General features: G+C 35.6%; 1 protein-coding gene across 2 annotated transcripts in view; it reads right to left on the bottom strand.

Moving 5' to 3' along the window:
• Positions 1-17,992, bottom strand: part of ROCK1 (Rho associated coiled-coil containing protein kinase 1) — a 94,066-nt gene that overhangs the window by 51,192 nt on the left and 24,882 nt on the right. For both annotated transcript variants that reach the window (XM_050892873.1, XM_050892875.1), the window contains exons 2-6: positions 10,378-10,459; positions 6,518-6,618; positions 5,559-5,696; positions 4,152-4,327; positions 1,170-1,254 (exon numbers count right to left, since the gene is read on the bottom strand). In XM_050892873.1, coding sequence (XP_050748830.1) covers positions 1,170-1,254; positions 4,152-4,327; positions 5,559-5,696; positions 6,518-6,618; positions 10,378-10,459 — 582 coding nt within the window. The remainder of the gene's footprint in view (positions 1-1,169; positions 1,255-4,151; positions 4,328-5,558; positions 5,697-6,517; positions 6,619-10,377; positions 10,460-17,992) is intronic.

Below are 17,992 nucleotides of genomic sequence, written 5' to 3'. Positions count from 1 at the left end.
AAGTAAATATAATAAATACAAATCCAGTGTTGCGTATGCAGCAAATCCAGAATGCACCTAAATTAAGCTCTTATGCTGAGCAGTTTCTCTCCCACAGAGTAACATTTCTCTTTCAAAAGACTAGAGGAACCCAAGACTAGGCTCAAGACTACTCACCTAGCTTTGTTTAGAACAGCACAAAATGTAAGGTGGTGTTGACACAAGTTTACTTCGGTAATGCTAATATACAGCAAAGTTTCATAATGTTTTTTCTTTTCTTTTTTGGCACTTACAGCTTAAACACTAGGATAATGTTTTTCTATATTTCAAAATTCCTCATTGTTAAGAACATAATCAGTCAAGGATAAATCTGTATTAAGTCAAAATAAAGCCAAATTTTATGTCAGCTATTCCACTGAAGTGGACTGTTTGTGACTTCAGGCAACTCCTTGAATTTGTACACATAACCTGCACTTGGTTTTCATTGGTGCCTTTTATTTATGGCAAAGCAGCTAAATACAGCAATTTGTTCAAAGCTCCTGGAATATGTTGAGACAATGTACATATTACACAGACTCTATTAAGTACCACGTATTTCAGACTGTTTTCCTCATATATATGCGCAGGCTGACACAAACCAGAGTTTTGTGTAGGGAACAACAGTGCTTCACAGTACATCAAATACTGTTGCAAAATATTTTATTTTAGTGACCTCAGGATATATTTTAAAAAAATAATTAATTCCATTACATTCTTTAACCTGTTTCCTTCAGATTTGCTTTTTTGCTACGTCAGCATATGGCTAAAAAGTACAACTGGGATTCACGACTTGTACATCAGTTTTGATTCTTTCATTACTGACACACTATATAAAAATAATCGCACTTCTTCACATTAACTTTTGATAACCAAAGACTTAAAGAAATAATCCAGAGGATCTAGAGACAACCAAAGGCTTGACTTCAGAAAGCTTCTCTAGGAAACGGTATAGAAGTTGATACAGTCCCTACTTCAGGAACCATTTCTGCATTCTACATTGTCATTGAATAGGATGCATAAAGAATAGTAATGGGAACAGAGTGGAACTTTCAACTCTTCTCATCTAGCTAAAAAGTTTTCAGTATATTTTCTTTTCACTTTTAAGTATGTTTTCCTTTCACAAACAGAAAAGTGAAATTAAAAACGTTTACCTTGTTCATCTTCATGCAAGTACCAAAATCTGCGAGTTTTAAATGACCAGCTTTATCTAGCAGCATATTATCAGGCTTCACATCTCTGAAAGGAGAAAAATTTTTTTTTTTTTTAAGTAAATAAATCAATTCAACTTATGAAAACAATAAAAGTCAACTCTTTTTCAGATGCAGCATTGCAAGGAAAAACACCAACATGAAAGCACCACTATTTCCTCTATTTTCTTCTGCTTTCTCTAAGTATCATGTCCAACACATAGACTGCTGAACTACAACATTTAAAAAAATTATAATGGATGTGGGAATACAGCCTTAAGTCACCAAATTTAACAAATCTGGACATTAATCCTGAACCTCAAGTTCCTCAAAAACACTCACTGGTTGAAGTACCTCTCCACTAGGATCCAGCTACAGGAAAAAAAAAAATTCTGGTTCCGAGTTAGCTATCTCAAACAGACCTTGAAAACATAGCTTCTTCTCTGTACCACTTCTATTTTAAGGGAACAAATGGATGTCATTTTCAGAATTATATTAATGTGAACAAATATTTTTCTGTGGCTCAAAAGGAGTATTGCCTTATGCCCATTTCCACAAAGTACTTCCATTATAGAAAAGAAGTTTTCATAAAGTAACTGGTTCAGCACATCTAATGTTATTAAATATACTGAAGCAGAATAATAGTAGGAAACAATCATCAAGAAAGCATAACATGAATTTCAGGAGAAAGTATATTTCTGGGACCTCAAAGGAGAACTCTGGCCATAACTGTCAAATGAAGTGCAGTGGAAACGTATCAGTATACTCACAGAATAATTTTGGTTGGGAGGGATTTTTGTAAGACCCCTGGTTAACTGCCTGATCAAAGCACAGCTAACAAAGTTAGATTCAACTTCAAAGTTATATTAGGTTCCTCAGGGTCAAATCCAGTCAAGTTTGGAATTTTTTTCAAGGATGGAGATTCCACAACCTCTCTAGGACTCTCTTCCACTGTCTGACCGCCCTCATAGTGAAAAAATATTTCCTAATGAATAGCAAGATATTCCCTTGCTGCAACTTGTGTCATCCATTGCCCTTCATCTTTTCAGTGTGCAACTTCAAGTCTGGCTCCACCTTTTCTATCAAGTCCTGCTCCGCAGCTGATGACTGATGCTTTCTGTCTCACCTGAACACTGTTCATGTTGTGAAGGAAAACATAGTGCTGATCCCAGTATCCACCCTCTGAGGAATCGCTGGTAGCTGACTGTTGGCTGGACATTGTACTACTGAGCACAACCCTTTGTTCTACCTATTCAAACCGTATCTTTCCAATCTGGCTATGTCAAAAACCTTGCTAAAGTCAAGACAAACACCACACACTGCTCTCCTCTCATTAGTGGAGCCCATCATCTCATCACAGAAGGCAATTGGGTTGGTAAGGCATGCTTTACCCTTGGTAAATCCATGCAGGCTGTTCCCAATAACCTGCCCATCCACGTGCCTGGAAATCGTTTCCTGAGAATTTACTCCGTAAGATTCCCAAAGACTGCCCTTAGGCTGATCAGCCTGCAGTTCCCCTGATCCTCCCTTCCTTGCCCTTCTCGGGGCAAGATGGGTGTACCATTTGCTTCTTTCCAGTCATTAGGAATCTCCCAATTGCTGCAACCTTCCAAAGGTGACAGAGAGCAGTTACCATAACGATACTGACCAGCTCCCTCACAACCCCTGGTACATCCCACCCAGTATCCTGGACATGTGTTTGTCCTGTTTGCGTAACTGTGACTCAGCTTGATCTTCCTCTGCCACAGTAATGCTTCACTCTCCAAAGCTCTGCCACTAGGCACAGGGACCTGAGAGGCCTGAAAGCAGACCTTATCAACGAAGGCTGAGGCAAAGGCGGCAGCCTCAGCCGTTTCCATGTCCTTTGTCACTAGGTCCCTGATCCATTAAGCAGTGGGCCCACATTTTCATCAGTTTCCTTTCATTCCTCAGATTGGAACAGACTAACTCCAGGGGAAAAAAAATTCCAAAAAAACTGCTGGTGTCAAAATAATCTGAATTTTCAGGAAAAAAAACTCACTGTGCTGCTGGCAACTTCAATGCCTGCTTTCTAAAGCTTGCAATACACATGTACAAATGGTTCGTTCAGCCAGATAATTTTTCCATTAGATGTAGCATAGCTACATAATTAATGATGCTCTAGATCCTACTCAAGCAATGGATTAGTAATTTGTTTTGCTTTGCTTTTGCTTTTTTGCAAAAGCTTACGTGTTAACATTCATCTTCTGGCCAAATTACAAATTGAGAATTTATATACTATGTCTTCCTCAAACTCCTCCTGTATTTTCTGTTGAAAAAATTATTCTTCTGCTCCTAGTTAATACAATTAAAAGCTAACAACAGATAAAAGTCCAAATATCAAGAAGAAAACTTCTCGACCTATCCGAGAACTAACTACATTTCACTTTAGGGCAAGTACATAATATGAAACTAAGCCAAGTCCCTTCGCTCTGCACCTCAATTTTCCATCTTGCCCCTTACAAGAAAACATGTGGCCGTGAGATTTTCCTCACATTGTTCACAGATTCTTGTTTAATGGGTCACTGAGGCTTCAAATGCAGAGCAGAGAATTGATAATTCCTAACAGTGGATACTACTGCTATCAAATTCCCCAAACAGCTTTTTCTAATCAAAAGAAAAGAACCATTTGGGGGCCAACATGTCCATACCACTTTAGTTCTTGTATCTCTTGGTAAAGTGGGACAATTTTATTACTCCCCAAACTGAGGAACATCAGCCTGCTGAAACTCTTTACTTTGATTGTATCACCTCAGACTTGTAGTTTCTGAGGGCAAGAACTTTTGAAGTTGTAAGATGGAATAATTATGAAATAATAATGAAGAACTAAAATCATAAATATTAAAACTGCCTAAAAAACTACTGAAGTCATTCTGGCAGCACCAGGAATAAAACAACACTATGTAACAACACTTTTTTCTTTTTCACCTGTGTATAAAACCCATTGAGTGAATTGCATCTAATGCAAGTACAACTTCAGCAGTATAAAATCTTGCCCATTTCTCCGGAACATCGTAGTTGCTCATTAAATTCACAAGGTCCCCACCAGGCATGTATTCCATCACCATGTAAAGGTAACGGTCATCTTGGAATGCATAAAATAACTGTAAAAAGCAAATAAACAAAAAACAAGTCACTGAATGGTCCAGTCATCTTTAATCTTTTGCTTGTTGGAAATCAAAGGAATTGCTGCGCAAACTGATTTACAGAGTAACAGAATTGCTACAACTACTGCGTCAACTTTGCAACATCCAGCAGACCTCCTAAAAAGGAATTAATCTCTAGAGTAAATTTCAGCTAGATCTTCCGTCCCTTTATATTACAATGGAAGGAGTAGAGTCCTGGTTACAAACTAAGATTATTGAATTTGGTGCAATAAATTTTGAGATCATTTCAAAGAATGCTCACTGCATAAGAGGACAAAATGCATCCTTATTCACTGGGATGCTAGTTGACAAATACATAAACATGAAACTACTGTATTGTAAACATCTGCCGATTCTATTTGTGTTATCACTAAATATTTATTATTCTATTGTCAATGTATTTATTGTATAGAAAGTGAGCCTAAATTTTAAACAATTAAGTAAAAATATTTCCCTTACAGTTGTCAATGCTCTGTTCAACATAAGTAGTGCAAGTAGATTTAAGTTTCCTAACTTAAAACTTTCTGAAAATCATAAAAGTACTATTCTGGACAATCACTCCCAGACAGATAGTAATGTAGTTACCTATTTGACCTAGGTAAATCTGGAATGATTTTGTTTAATTCTAACCTAACAAAAGAATTTACATGCTTAAGTGTAAGAACAGTTTAAATGAACAAGTTAACATGTGCACACAAAAGGCATGATGATTGCTTCAGGCGTGCTCCTTGTAACTTCAAAGGCAGCAATGCCTCCCAAAAAATTGTCAGTGATAATACTGAAATGAGGAAAAAATAATCAGAGCGGGCGTAATTTGCAGTCAAATATACACACAGAAATTAGAATATACAGAAGCTGTGTTTTAAGCATATCTTTCTGGTATGCTGGATGCCTCAAAGAATTACTACAGAGCAGGCTCACCAATATATATCTGGCAAAGAGTTTTAATAATAAACAGAATAGCTAATCTTGTAAATGTTATGACAAAATACAGTTTTGAAGCAAGTGCGGTATCTGCTATTTGTTGTGTACACCACTCCTAATGTTAACAATGTATTTCCCTACCAGACCAATACAACCAAAAAGGGACTTTGAGAAGCTAAAAATGAAAATATGTAATTCCAAGTCATGCAGTGTTGTAACAAAACTATTCTATAATAACAATATTTTTAAAAGAATATCACTATACCTGAACAACCCAGGGACTGTTAGCAAAAGCCATAATATCCCTTTCTTCCCAGAAGAATGCAGAATCTGATCTTTTTATCATCTCAAATTTGCTCAGAAGCTTCATAGCATACACTCTCCTTGAGGATTTATGCCTTACCTATGAAGACAAATGCGACATACAGAACACACTGGTTTGCCACATTAACATATGAATAACACCATGGAATATATTACTTCTCCTGCTTCACTATTTAACAAGTTTTAGTAGACTCTTCACATTTTTATAACTTTTTATATTGTAGGTCTACAGAATAATTACATTCCATTATCTGACAATATATGCATTGCTCTTAAAATACTTGCTAGAACTATTCAACACAGAAGTCCATAGGCATAACAGTTGCTTTGTAATTTGTAGGTATGTGTCTTTAAAAGGACAAACACTGGCACCTGTTAAATGCTATAAAGTTAAAACTATAAGCATTTTCCAGAGTTCATTAGCAGACATGTATACTTGCTGCCATATTTCCAGTCTCTCCCACCAGTTTTCAATTTAATAAAGCAGGATGAACAAGCCTGGTTGCTAATCTATCACAAACAACACACATCATCTCTCATCTGTGAGAACTACGTCCACAAAAATCTGGTGTAGTCCCTGAACTGGCAGAAATTCTTCTAGTCCTGAAGGTTTGTTCAAGTGTCTATGTATACAGTGGCAAAGGCTAATTTCCTTGATTATGAGGAATACACATTCCATTTTATTTTAATAGAGAAGCATGACTACAATGCAAAACAAGTACTTGTGCACTTTGAGAGTACTGAAATACGACATTCTCAAAAATATTTCCACGGGATAAAAAGAAATAAAATTTCACTGAGCTAGATAAGACTGCATTTTCTGAACACTGTATTCAGAAATAGACACATGAACAAATACTACAGAATACATTCAGATGTACAAAGAGAAACATAACTTACCAACTGAACCTCCCCAAATGCCCCTCTACCGATCACCTTCACCACTTCATAATCTTCAGCTTTCATGCGCAGATCTCTCATTTTATTTACCGTGTCTTTATCTACATAAAACAAAATTCACATTTCATATATAATCAATTTAATTAAACCATTCATCTAATTTCAATTTTTCATAGTTATTAGAAGATGTGCTGCGTAAAGAGGGGACTTCCTTTTGAACCTACCTTCCTATTGGAAACCTCTCTGCAGAATGCATGACCTCATTCTCATTACCATAGTAACCAAAACCTGACATAAACATAATGCAATGACTCTACTGTACAATCAAATTACCGGAGATCTTAATTTGGGAATTTCTTTAAAAATAATCACCTGCAAAAAAAAGCTATGCAAAAATTTAATATCCAGCATGATCTTGCTTGTAAGCTGATCAGTATAAAAAGATTATTTCTAGATAAATATACAACACAACTGAGAAAATATCATAAAGTACATATACGAGACACTTGAACAAACTATTTTTAAAAAAATAAGCTTTCACTTTTCTGCACTTTTATTATTCCCAATACTCAAAAAAAGTAGATTTTAATTTAAAACATGCAGTGGGAATCATTGCAATTATTTATATAAACCTGTCATTCTATAAACTACAATAATTTACAAACTCCCAGTGGGCAGTTATTCTAATTCCAAATTTGGTCAAAGATTAAAACAGTCTATTTTAATCCATGTGGGTCAACACTGGCATGAGATTACATGGAAAAGCTTCATGCTTCAGTATTTCTAAAAGCAAGGAACATCTACTAAAACAGATGCGCTTCTAATAAAATAAATTATGCAATGATATTTTATTTTCAAAAATAATATTCTAGGCCTAAAAGCAAAGTTTAGAAAGAAGTAACGACAGGGGAAGAGAAAGGAGGAGAAATGTCATTTTTAAAGTTCGTACTTAAAAAAAATTACGAGGCAGACGACAGAAAATTACCATTAGATTTCTACCTACACTGGCCATTATCTAAAACAAAAGCAGCATATGTACAATTAAAATTCAGTGAGATTTTATTACTGCAACAGGAACAAACATAGCTTTCTTTGAATAAATACTCTGTGGCATTACTGTCTAATGTAAAGCCATCTCTTTACAATGCAGCACACCACTAGCTGATTTAAAATCGTAAATTCTCACAAATTATTTCACACAAGGATCAAAATATTCAGCTATTTAAAAAATTAATGCATTGCCTTATTTGCCCTGGTGAAAACTGTCCTATCGTGGAGGATGAGTAAGACTGCATGGAACTAAAATGCAGCAATTCTCATGACAACAACTTTCTAGTTATTGTTAACTTACTGCCTAGTAATCTCACGACAGGAGGTCCACCACTTCTGAATGAAAAATCTTGACATTGGTGCAAAAGAAAGCTAGGCACAATATGAATACTTTAAATGGTTTTCAATCACAAGCCTCACCTATGGCCAAAACAGAATTAAGGAAAATACATCTGAAGACCAATCTAAGCTAATGATTTTTAAATAATGTAAACAGGGCTTGTGAGCAGTTGCAAATTGCAATTTACTGCTTGAGAGACATACTAACACTCAATTATCTTCGGACAATATATTACAGTAACAACAGTGTTGGAAATTTGACCTCTGTACGCTAAGATCTGTTAAACAATGTTTATCAGGCTCCAATATGTTTAAATAGGCAGTTCCTTATCTCCCACTAACAGTGGAGGACCAGGCCAGCTTACACTGTACAAACAGGTGGGGTAGCTCCCATGGCAAAAGACCACATTCTCCAACTTGCCCTGAAGTTTGATTATAAGTTTAGATGCTGTCTTGAAATAAACTGAGTCCCTGCTGCAAAGTAGGGCTCTCAACTATCTTGGATATTGATTTCTTTATTCTTTTTATTCTATATGGTAGAAAGTTAATAAGGTTCTACATTTGCAAAAATAACCCTCACAACCTTAGGCAGTAGAAGCCGATTTTGGACACTCCACAAATATACAATGTAAAACAGAGAAATATAAGAGGGGATAAGGACTGGCTCATAAGGCAATCAGTGTATAAAATAAAGGAAGCAAACTCCTATTTTATTTGCAATCTAGAAATTTATTTTACAGTTCTAGAATATGGTACAAACTGTTTGGACAGCTAACACTGCAAAAAGATATTTTAAACAGTTTTCTATTAGAACTAAAATAAACATGAAAATGTTCCTATATGTCTATTTATTATTTTTTTTAAATAGAAATTTGAGACAAACTAGACTTCACAGTTCCCTCAAAGGCCACTACTCACACATCCATAGATTGCTTTCACATTTCTGCAAACACAGCAAGATTAGTGTTCTAAAGGCAGTTTGAAGTGAAATAATATGCTCTGTTCTCCACCTTCATATTACTTCAGGTCACATCTTACATAGTATATAACTTATACCTACAAGATATTCATTATCAGACTGTAAATGTAAGTTTTCTTTACCTTCACTCAGCCCCAACTGCAAAAGTGAAGCTCTCTGAGACTCACTAATGATTTCACTATTCATAAAAATTACATTCAAATTATCTGTTGCAATGAGTATTTCCTTTGCCTAATACAACTTCTCTTTTCTCCAAGAGTTTCACCACAGCTCCCCTGTAAATAACTGAACATCCAAAATGTGCATGTAACACAGTGTACGATATCAAATATAGTTTGAACTAGTGAAAAGTTAAAGAGAACATTGAAATTAGGCCTTTCGGCCACCAGCTTACGTCAAGTGAGCCATCAACTAGATCTAGCGGACTCATATTCCCACAAATAGGGAATAATATAAAATAAAACCCATAAATTCACTATCATTACTTACAGTTGCATCAAGTAAACTATTTGAAAACACCTTGGAAACAGAAACAAAAACATGAATTTCAATGAAGCAAAGACAAAAATTATTTTAGTCAAATTACTTCGTATTTGCCACAAAAGCCATTTATTACAACATTTAATTGAGATGCTTAAACCTGTAAAAATCTAATAACATTAGTTTAATTTCAAGGCTTGCCCATTCAGTCCACAGGCAGAAGCAAGTCTTGAATCAGCAAACGCCTCTGCCATGATTTCCACAATTTGTCAGTTTGGCAGCCTTTAGAAAAGGCTTAACTCTTAAAAGCCTTTTTGGTTTTGGGGTTTTTTTATTAAAATCATGGAACTATGACTTCTATTAAAAAAAATCAACTTTATTAATTTAAAATGTTATTACAGAGTAGAATGTGCAGGCAATCTGGTAGTGGAAAAATATAGAGTAAATACAGAGAAGGATTCTGCAGACACATCAGCTGCATGCCCAAGTAAATACAGCGGCTATGTAGTATAAGAATTTCATGGGATAATGAAAAGAGACCTTTTATACCAAAAAAAAAAGTCTACAAAACACATGCTCCACTCTGAAAGTGAACAAATTTTTAATATGATTTCTTGACACTGTATACATGTCATATCATTTTACTGTTAATTGATTATGATGTATTAGTACATGAAATTACAAAGCAAGTCACAGGAATCCAGAGGGCTGCCAAGAACAAAGATAACAGGCCTCTCTCTTAAAAGGCTTTGTGCCACTGAAAACAATGCCACTTACAGTGGCAGCAAACTTGGACATTCAATTGCTGGGGATTAGATTTGTATCTAGGTAGCTGTCAGTTCTCACTGGGAATTAAATAAATAATCAGACTCTTAAAACAACTTGCACCCAAAAACTTAATGCACCCCAAATCCCTAGTGGCCTTTCAAAAAGCCAGAACCGCTTTTATTTTTTATTTTTGCTGGTATTTATAGTCTTTTGTTATTTAGTGACTGAAACATTAAATACTTACACCTGTTTAAGAAGTTATCAATGTTTTTGTTTTTTCTTAAGGCAGGAAAATCCAAGTCATATACCAAAGCATCTAATCCATCCTGAAAAGAAAAACAACAAGGAAAATTAAGTGTTTGGAAGAATAATTACACATGCTGCTAATTGAAGAGACAAGAAAAAAACAGTTGTCCCTATCAATTTTCGATACAAACGAAATCATTCACGTTTACTTAATGATTCAGTTAGCAGTTACATGAAACAGCTGTTACTCCTCCACTTCCATTGAACTCTTCAAAACTTAATTTCCATCCATCCCAAAACAAATATACTTCTATGAATTAATTACCTTAATTAGCTCCACATTTACATCAAAAAATTGTTTTTTCCAAATATGAAAAGAACAAATAGCCGTTCTAATGAAGTTCAATAATGTTAAAAAGTCACAACATATCACACAGTAAGCACTTGAACATTAAGTGGCAACTGGCAAATAGGCCAATGATAGTAATTTAATTTCAAGAGTCAATCTCCACATTTTATTCATTGAATTCAGAGGGAATTTTCATGAACAAGATATTGACTTTATACATTCTAACTTAAATCTAGGAATGAACAGCCACAGGCCCATCTGGCACTACTACCATGGAATACATCCCTATGAACAAAAACAAAACAAAACAAAAACCACCAAAAAAACAACAGAAAAATACAACAACAATAAAAAAGATAGTTTTAAGGTCTTGTTAAGTGTCATAAACTTCCCGACTTAAAGTTTAAGTCTGAATTTTACAACACGTATACATGATTCTTCAGTGGACTGCATCTTCTCAGACAAAAACTAAATCAGGTATTTTGCCTGAAAACCACAGCTATGGTATCTAATGAAAAATGATCAAGTATTCTAGCGAATTGTATCACGAAGAATCAAATAGCATTAGGGAGTCTTCTTTCTCAACTATATAATGTTTAAGTGACAACTGCAGAAATAGAGAGGAAGGTCATAAATTACAAATTGATGGATGTTAACAAAGCATGCCAGGGAAGTACTGCTATTTACTTCTCCAATTTGTACCTACATGTCTATGCTATCTGTTATTGACCTGTTGGGAGTGAGGTATTAGACCAGACATATATTTGATCTGATCAGACCTAATTTGACTGTTTTCAGCTTTTATAAAATTATGCAACACAGGATTGAAAGCTGATCCATCAGTCTTTGACCGCTATATCCATCAAGTAACTATGCCTGAAGAAAAGCTAGAGTACAAGATTTTTGAAAGCTTATTTTCCAGGAATATATATTAGAGAACACACTTGATCTAGATTAAGAAATTAGCCTTTGATCCCTCACTTCAAATTCAAACTTATTTTTTCCTCCTCAGTCTACAGGAGATTTTAAGCTATAAAAAATCAAATGCTATCAAAATTAAACTTATTTATAGGCTTGCAGTCCTCACTTCTGAAGTATGTGAGACAGAAATTATTTACTTCAGATATAATGAGAATAAGCAGTAAAATCATGCTAGAATTTGAAAACAGGTGTAAGGAAGTAAAACTACAAGGATAATCAGAATTACTTTAAAGGCTGGATGTTATTAAATTTGTTAGTTTCATAAAAACATTCCTGTTTTAAGTTACCTCTCCATACAGTGGCTTAGTTTGAACTAAGAAATGTTACAATGAAAATGATAAGAATCAAGAAAAGCATCACAATATTTGCACAGTGCTTAAATAAAATCAGGTTTTGCATCTTGAGTGTATTAAAGGATCATCTTTTTGGACTTACACTGATGATGAAAAAGGAAAGCAAATGACAATGAAAAAACATTTAATGGGTCAGTAATAAAAATAAGAGAGTAAGAAGCCAACAACAATTTGGACTCCAGACAGATGTAGAAATAAAGCTATGCAGGGTAAGTGCAACTTAGCGAGAAATACTTTGTAACCTACTAAAAGACACCTCTTCCAAAGATACATAGTAAATATCCAGGAAATCCACTAAAGAATTTCAATTCTTTGGTAAATTCAACAGAGAAACCATGATAACTGCTTGTACAGCAGTACAAGGTCCACTGGTAGCTCTATGCATTGAGCCCCATGCTGTGAGAAGCAGTAGGCAAAGAACATCTACGAGGCTGCTAAGTCACATCCAGGGATTTTTAAAAGTAGATGAGTGATGGTGGTGAATTGCCAACGTTTGGGGTCCACTCTGCCCTTAAGCATTCAAATCTGTTGAGTCAATCAATTTGTCCAGGGTCACAGCTAACACAGAGAACTATTCCACACATCAAGCAGAAGCACAACAAAATTCTCAGAATCCTGGTTTGCTCTGGGGCAGTGTAGTTACCTCCTTCATTTCAGCGTTTGCTTCAAAAGCCAAAATTCAGTCTTTTTCTTTAGAGGAGGGGAAATTTTAAACACTAAATACAACAATATAGGACGAATGGGAATATTTACAAATTTTTAACATCAATCTTACTTTCGAATCATACTTTTTCTTTCAAAATATTAAAATACAAGCCTATGCAGAAAAAAGCAAGAAGTACAGAAAGTTTCATTGGTCTGTCAGGCATGTTGGGTATTTTGTTGTGTTTCTTTTTAAAAGCTCAAAAATAAAGATGAAAAATAGTACACAAATTCACTTTTAACAGGCAAAAACAATTTTCAGTACTGTTTAATTCAGAATTCACCATGAAAACATTGCCTTTCAGATCTTAGATATGAACTCTTTCAAGTAAAACACTTAAAAAAACCTTTGAAACACAGATTCAAGCTATTGATCTTGCATTCATTTCAAATCACACTTCAAAATCATGCAAACAACATCTAAGGAAGCTGCATGCCACGAGTTGCTTATTTAAAAGGCTCTTCAATAATCAGCTCCCCTTCGCTACAGTATCCAGAGAAGAAACGATCCTGGTTCAAAACTTTCATTAAAAAAAAGGTAGGGGTGGGGTGGTGTTCCTAAAATAATTAAGAGACTTGTAAATCCTTAACTCTCAAAATCATTGATTTCTTCAACTGAAGTATGTCTCTGAAGAAAAAATAGCATGGTATTATTTTAATGGTGGACTGCAAATACAAGACTAAGCTTAAGGTAATTTTAGAGAACTGTGAATAATGGAAGTAAAATATTTGGGATACCTAGTGTATAACATAAAACATGGAATAGGCTTTTTATTTCACTTACATTAGCTAAACCAGAAAAACTTGCAAATGCTACAAGCTGTCCCAGTGCAAAGGGAAACACAGAAGCATGGCTATTTTAAGTGGTGTTGCTGGTGAACACACAGGGAGGAGAAGCACACAAGCTCAACAGTGAGAAGGCAATGCCGGTTGAAAGTGGGGCAGGTCACAGAGATGGGAATATACTACAGAGTTTTAGCAATAATGGTTAGGAGAAAAAGGGTAAAGGCCAAATGAAAGGAGACTCGATCATTATTGTTGATGCCTGCAGAGATAACTCATCTCTCAGCTTTCTTGTTTCCATCTTGCTCAATCTTTCTATATGCCACTGATTTTTTTCCTAATACAGAAAGGAACATCTTTCCTTCAAGACCTATAGTAGCCATACCCTCCTCCTCTTAAAAAGGATACTAAGACTTCATTATAATAGGCAACCATACATCCAATAGTTTAATACGCTTTATTAAAATAAGAAGGCCTTGTTTTTATGATGTATTTTTTCCCCACTTGGATGGGTTCAGTATATTTTTAGCATGTATCTTCTTTAAATACAGCACATCCCATACTTCTTAGAAACACGTATTGTAGCTTAGAGGTATTTCCAGCTAACGCTAAGTTCTACCTTATTCTGTCATTACAGAGCAATTTTCCTGTTTAGCTTTGAGGTCTACACAGATATTTTCCTTTTATGTTAATAGTTAAATTAGATTACTAAAATAAATTGGTTTATAAAAGCAAACATATGACTTCCACTTACATCTTACATGGTAACAGTATTTCAGAGGTGATTAAAAAAGAATGGGAAAAAACTTCCTTTCTAATATCCTTCACTCAAACAGTTTCATGGTCTGATATAGTCTTTTCTATATCACATTTGTTTAATGAAATCATCAATAGTTTCATAATCTATTTAAAATACCTCATTTTATCCTGAAATTAAAAAGAGGCATACTAGGGAGACATTAGAATGTGCAGAGAGTTCTTCCATACGAAACCAACGTTTCCACATACTCTGTTGGTTTCATTTCGTTCATTACTACACCACACTTACAAGTTTCAAAAGAATAGATATATGGCGTAAAATCAAAGGTCAGTCTGGATGCATATACTGCCTCCGGAGATGACGATAAGGGTGTCTAGGAAAGAGGATATGAACAAGTCCAGCATATGGTAGTACTGCTCTGGTGTATTTGTGAGCCAGAAATGGCACTGTCATAGTTAACAGCTCTAGCCAGAATTTTCTTCAGTGATTTTGTCTAAACGTTTTCTGTATCTGTTTTAGTCTCTTGCATTTACAGCATCATATAGATATGAATTCCACCGCCTACAGACTGTGTGAAAGTGTACCTCATTTTGAGTTTGCCATTCTTCAGTCACAAAAGGAACAATGACTCTTTATCCACCTGCCCCAAGACACAGCTTTACACATTTCCATCATTTCTCCCTTGGTCATCTCTCTTCCAATCATCCTTGTGTGAAAGCTATTCCAGTTCCCACCACCACCCTCCACTGCTTTTTTATTTCTACTATATACTTTTTGAATCAGGGAGGAAACTGCAAATAGTATTTAAGATGTGAGCATTACTTATGGTGATAAGTACACAATGCAGTACAATGTTTCCTGTACTGCTCTTCATTAAATTTTAAGTTATTACCTGAAACATCTGGTTAATTTTTATAGTCACTGTGTACTAAATTGATTCTTTCACAAAACCAGGTACTATAAATCAAAGCTAGTTCAACATTCAACAACACAAGTACATAAAGATGAGAGGTTTTTCTCCCATGCACTCACTCAACATTCATCAATGCTGAATTTCACCTACCACTTTTAACTGCCCAGGCACCAACAAGTATTAATTTCTTCTGAGATTTGCTGTAGCTTTAATTTTTACTACTCTATCATCATTAATTAATCATTATTCACCATTTTAGATCACTTATGACTGTGAAATAGCACAGACCTGTTAGACTCCATTACTGATCTGTTTTGAATAAACTGATCACCAGCTCTCCATTCATTCATTCATCCATCCACAAAACAAGCCTAGCCCAAAGCAGTTTAGTTCTGATGAAAAGCTTAAATGAAGAGCCTCATCAAAAGCTTTTTGTTATCCTCATACTCAGCAATTACTTCAAGGAACTCCACTAGGTTTGCAAAGCATGACTTTCTTCCACAGTACATGCATTAGCTCTTCCCCATCATAACACCTGTGGGCTCACTTGTTCTACTACTGGGCTGGGGGCTCCTGCACTACCCACAAGATTTTTTTCTTCAATAGAAAAAAATAATAAAAAGCTATGTATTTACCATCTTCCTTACTACTGCTGTCAAAACAGTTTTAAGCATTAATGTAGATAAACACTAAGGTTATACACACACTTACATGCCTTAATGAGACACAATCAGGTACAAAAAAGATGGATAAGTATCAAGCAGTCTCAGCATCTCAGCAATCTTACTGTTTGTGTCATTTTGTCCAAAAAACTTTTCTAGTACCACTTTAGCTTGAGAGAGGTCCTCCAGCATGAACACTGTAAAGAAGGATTCCAGTATGGAAACTCCTCTAAGCTTCTTTATGAGGAAGTGTGCAGAAAGATTTCTGCAACAGCCTTTTCCATTACTTTCCCTTCAGTTTTTCTAAAAATACAGAATGCAATAACATAAAAGTTATCAACATACCCGTTAACTACACAATCTATTAGCACTGAATTTCTCAGGCTGTTATGCTAACTTCTTTTCATTAGATTCCTCTAAAATGTACTAGTTTGACTTAAGCAGCCTCATATCAATTGGATTTTTTCCCACATTTTGGTCTATACCTATTTCCAAAGTTTTAATGCCTCAAACTGTCAGTCCTACCATGACTATACTGGACTGCCTCACTCTGTAACTACACTCCTTAATCTCAAAACTCACTACAATTATGTAATGCTGGTTTTATCCAGAGGTATGAATTAATATTAATGCAATTTTCTAGTGAAATTTACCGTTAGGGTATTTCAAAATATACTCCATCAAGCAACTTCAATTCAGCAAAACATATTATCTCAGGATTTATAGGTGATATAAAGTAAAAAATATAGTATATGATCTACATTATCAGGGTACAGTTATAGCATTTTGTATCTTGAACTTTTTACTTCATACACATTTCATTATGACATAGTATCATCTAGAGGAAGCATATGATAAATAAAAATGTACTAAATTCAGTTGAAACTTTGTTATTGAGATACTTGTTTATTTTATTATTTACCTAGCACTCAAAGAACTAAAAAAAAAACTTAATGGGTATTACCAGCATACAAAATTTGCATTCCTTGGACCGACTGGCAGTTACCCAAGTTGAAAGTCTTTGCTACTTTTCCTTTTTTGGAGAGACCAGAGTAAATCTTAAGATCTACAACTCTAACTATCCATATTTTAGTTCCTTGTATTGTAGCCGTTTTCCTAAATATTTCTATAGCTTTATTTCTAAAGCTTCCCTCCATACTTTAAATCAACAAACCTGACTGATCTTGATTTTCGTGTGTTCATCATAATTTGTCATAACACCCTGTCATACATAAGTGATCTCTGTGGTCAACTATCGATACTGAGAGTGCCCATTTAAGTGCTGTAAGTGAGAAGCTAGTTTTTATATCCTATTTTCAAACATGCATGAAAAGTAATACCTCAACTCAATCATTTAAAAAAAAAAGTTTCTTTGAATTGTTCGAATTATCAGATCTTTGAATTGTCAGAGGGACCTGGAGAGGCTGGAGAAACTGGCAAAGAATCTCATGAAGTTCAGCAAAAGGAAACGCCAAGCCCTGCACCTGGGGAGGAACAGCCCCAGGCAACCAGTAAATGCTGGGGAGGGGAGCGCTGACCAGCTGGAAAGGAGCTCTGCCAAGAAGGACCTTGGGTCCTGGTAGACAACAAAGTGACCACGAGCCAGCAACGTGCCCTCACAGCAAAGGCAGCCAACAGCATCTTGGGCTACATTAGGCAGAGTATTGCCAGCAGGTCGAGGGAGGTGATCCTTCTCTACTCAGCACTGGCAAGGCCACACCTGCAGTGCTGCGTCCCGTTCTGGGCTCTCCAGTACAAGACAGACATGGGCTTACTGAAGTGAGTCCAGCAAAGGGCCATAAAGATGATCAAGGGACTGGAGCATCTCTCATACTATGAGGCTGAGGGAGCTGGGACTGTTCAGCCTGGGGAAGAGAAGGCTCAAGAGGGGAATCTTATCCACGTGTATAAAATGGGAGGGAACGAAGAAGATGGAGCCAGACTCTTCTCAATGGTGTCTACTGACAGGACAAGAGGCAATGGGCATGATTAAAAACATGAGATTCCAACTGAACACAAGAAAACAGTTTTTTTACTGTGAAGGTGGTCAAATACAGGTTGCCCAGAGAGGTTGCGGAGTCTCCATCTGTGGAGATACTCAAAACCTGAC

Source organism: Gymnogyps californianus, chromosome 2 (genome assembly GCF_018139145.2).
Source record: "Gymnogyps californianus isolate 813 chromosome 2, ASM1813914v2, whole genome shotgun sequence".
Classification (NCBI taxonomy): domain Eukaryota; kingdom Metazoa; phylum Chordata; class Aves; order Accipitriformes; family Cathartidae; genus Gymnogyps; species Gymnogyps californianus.
Note: the sequence above shows the minus strand (reverse complement) of the source record. Positions and strands in the feature narration are given on the sequence as shown.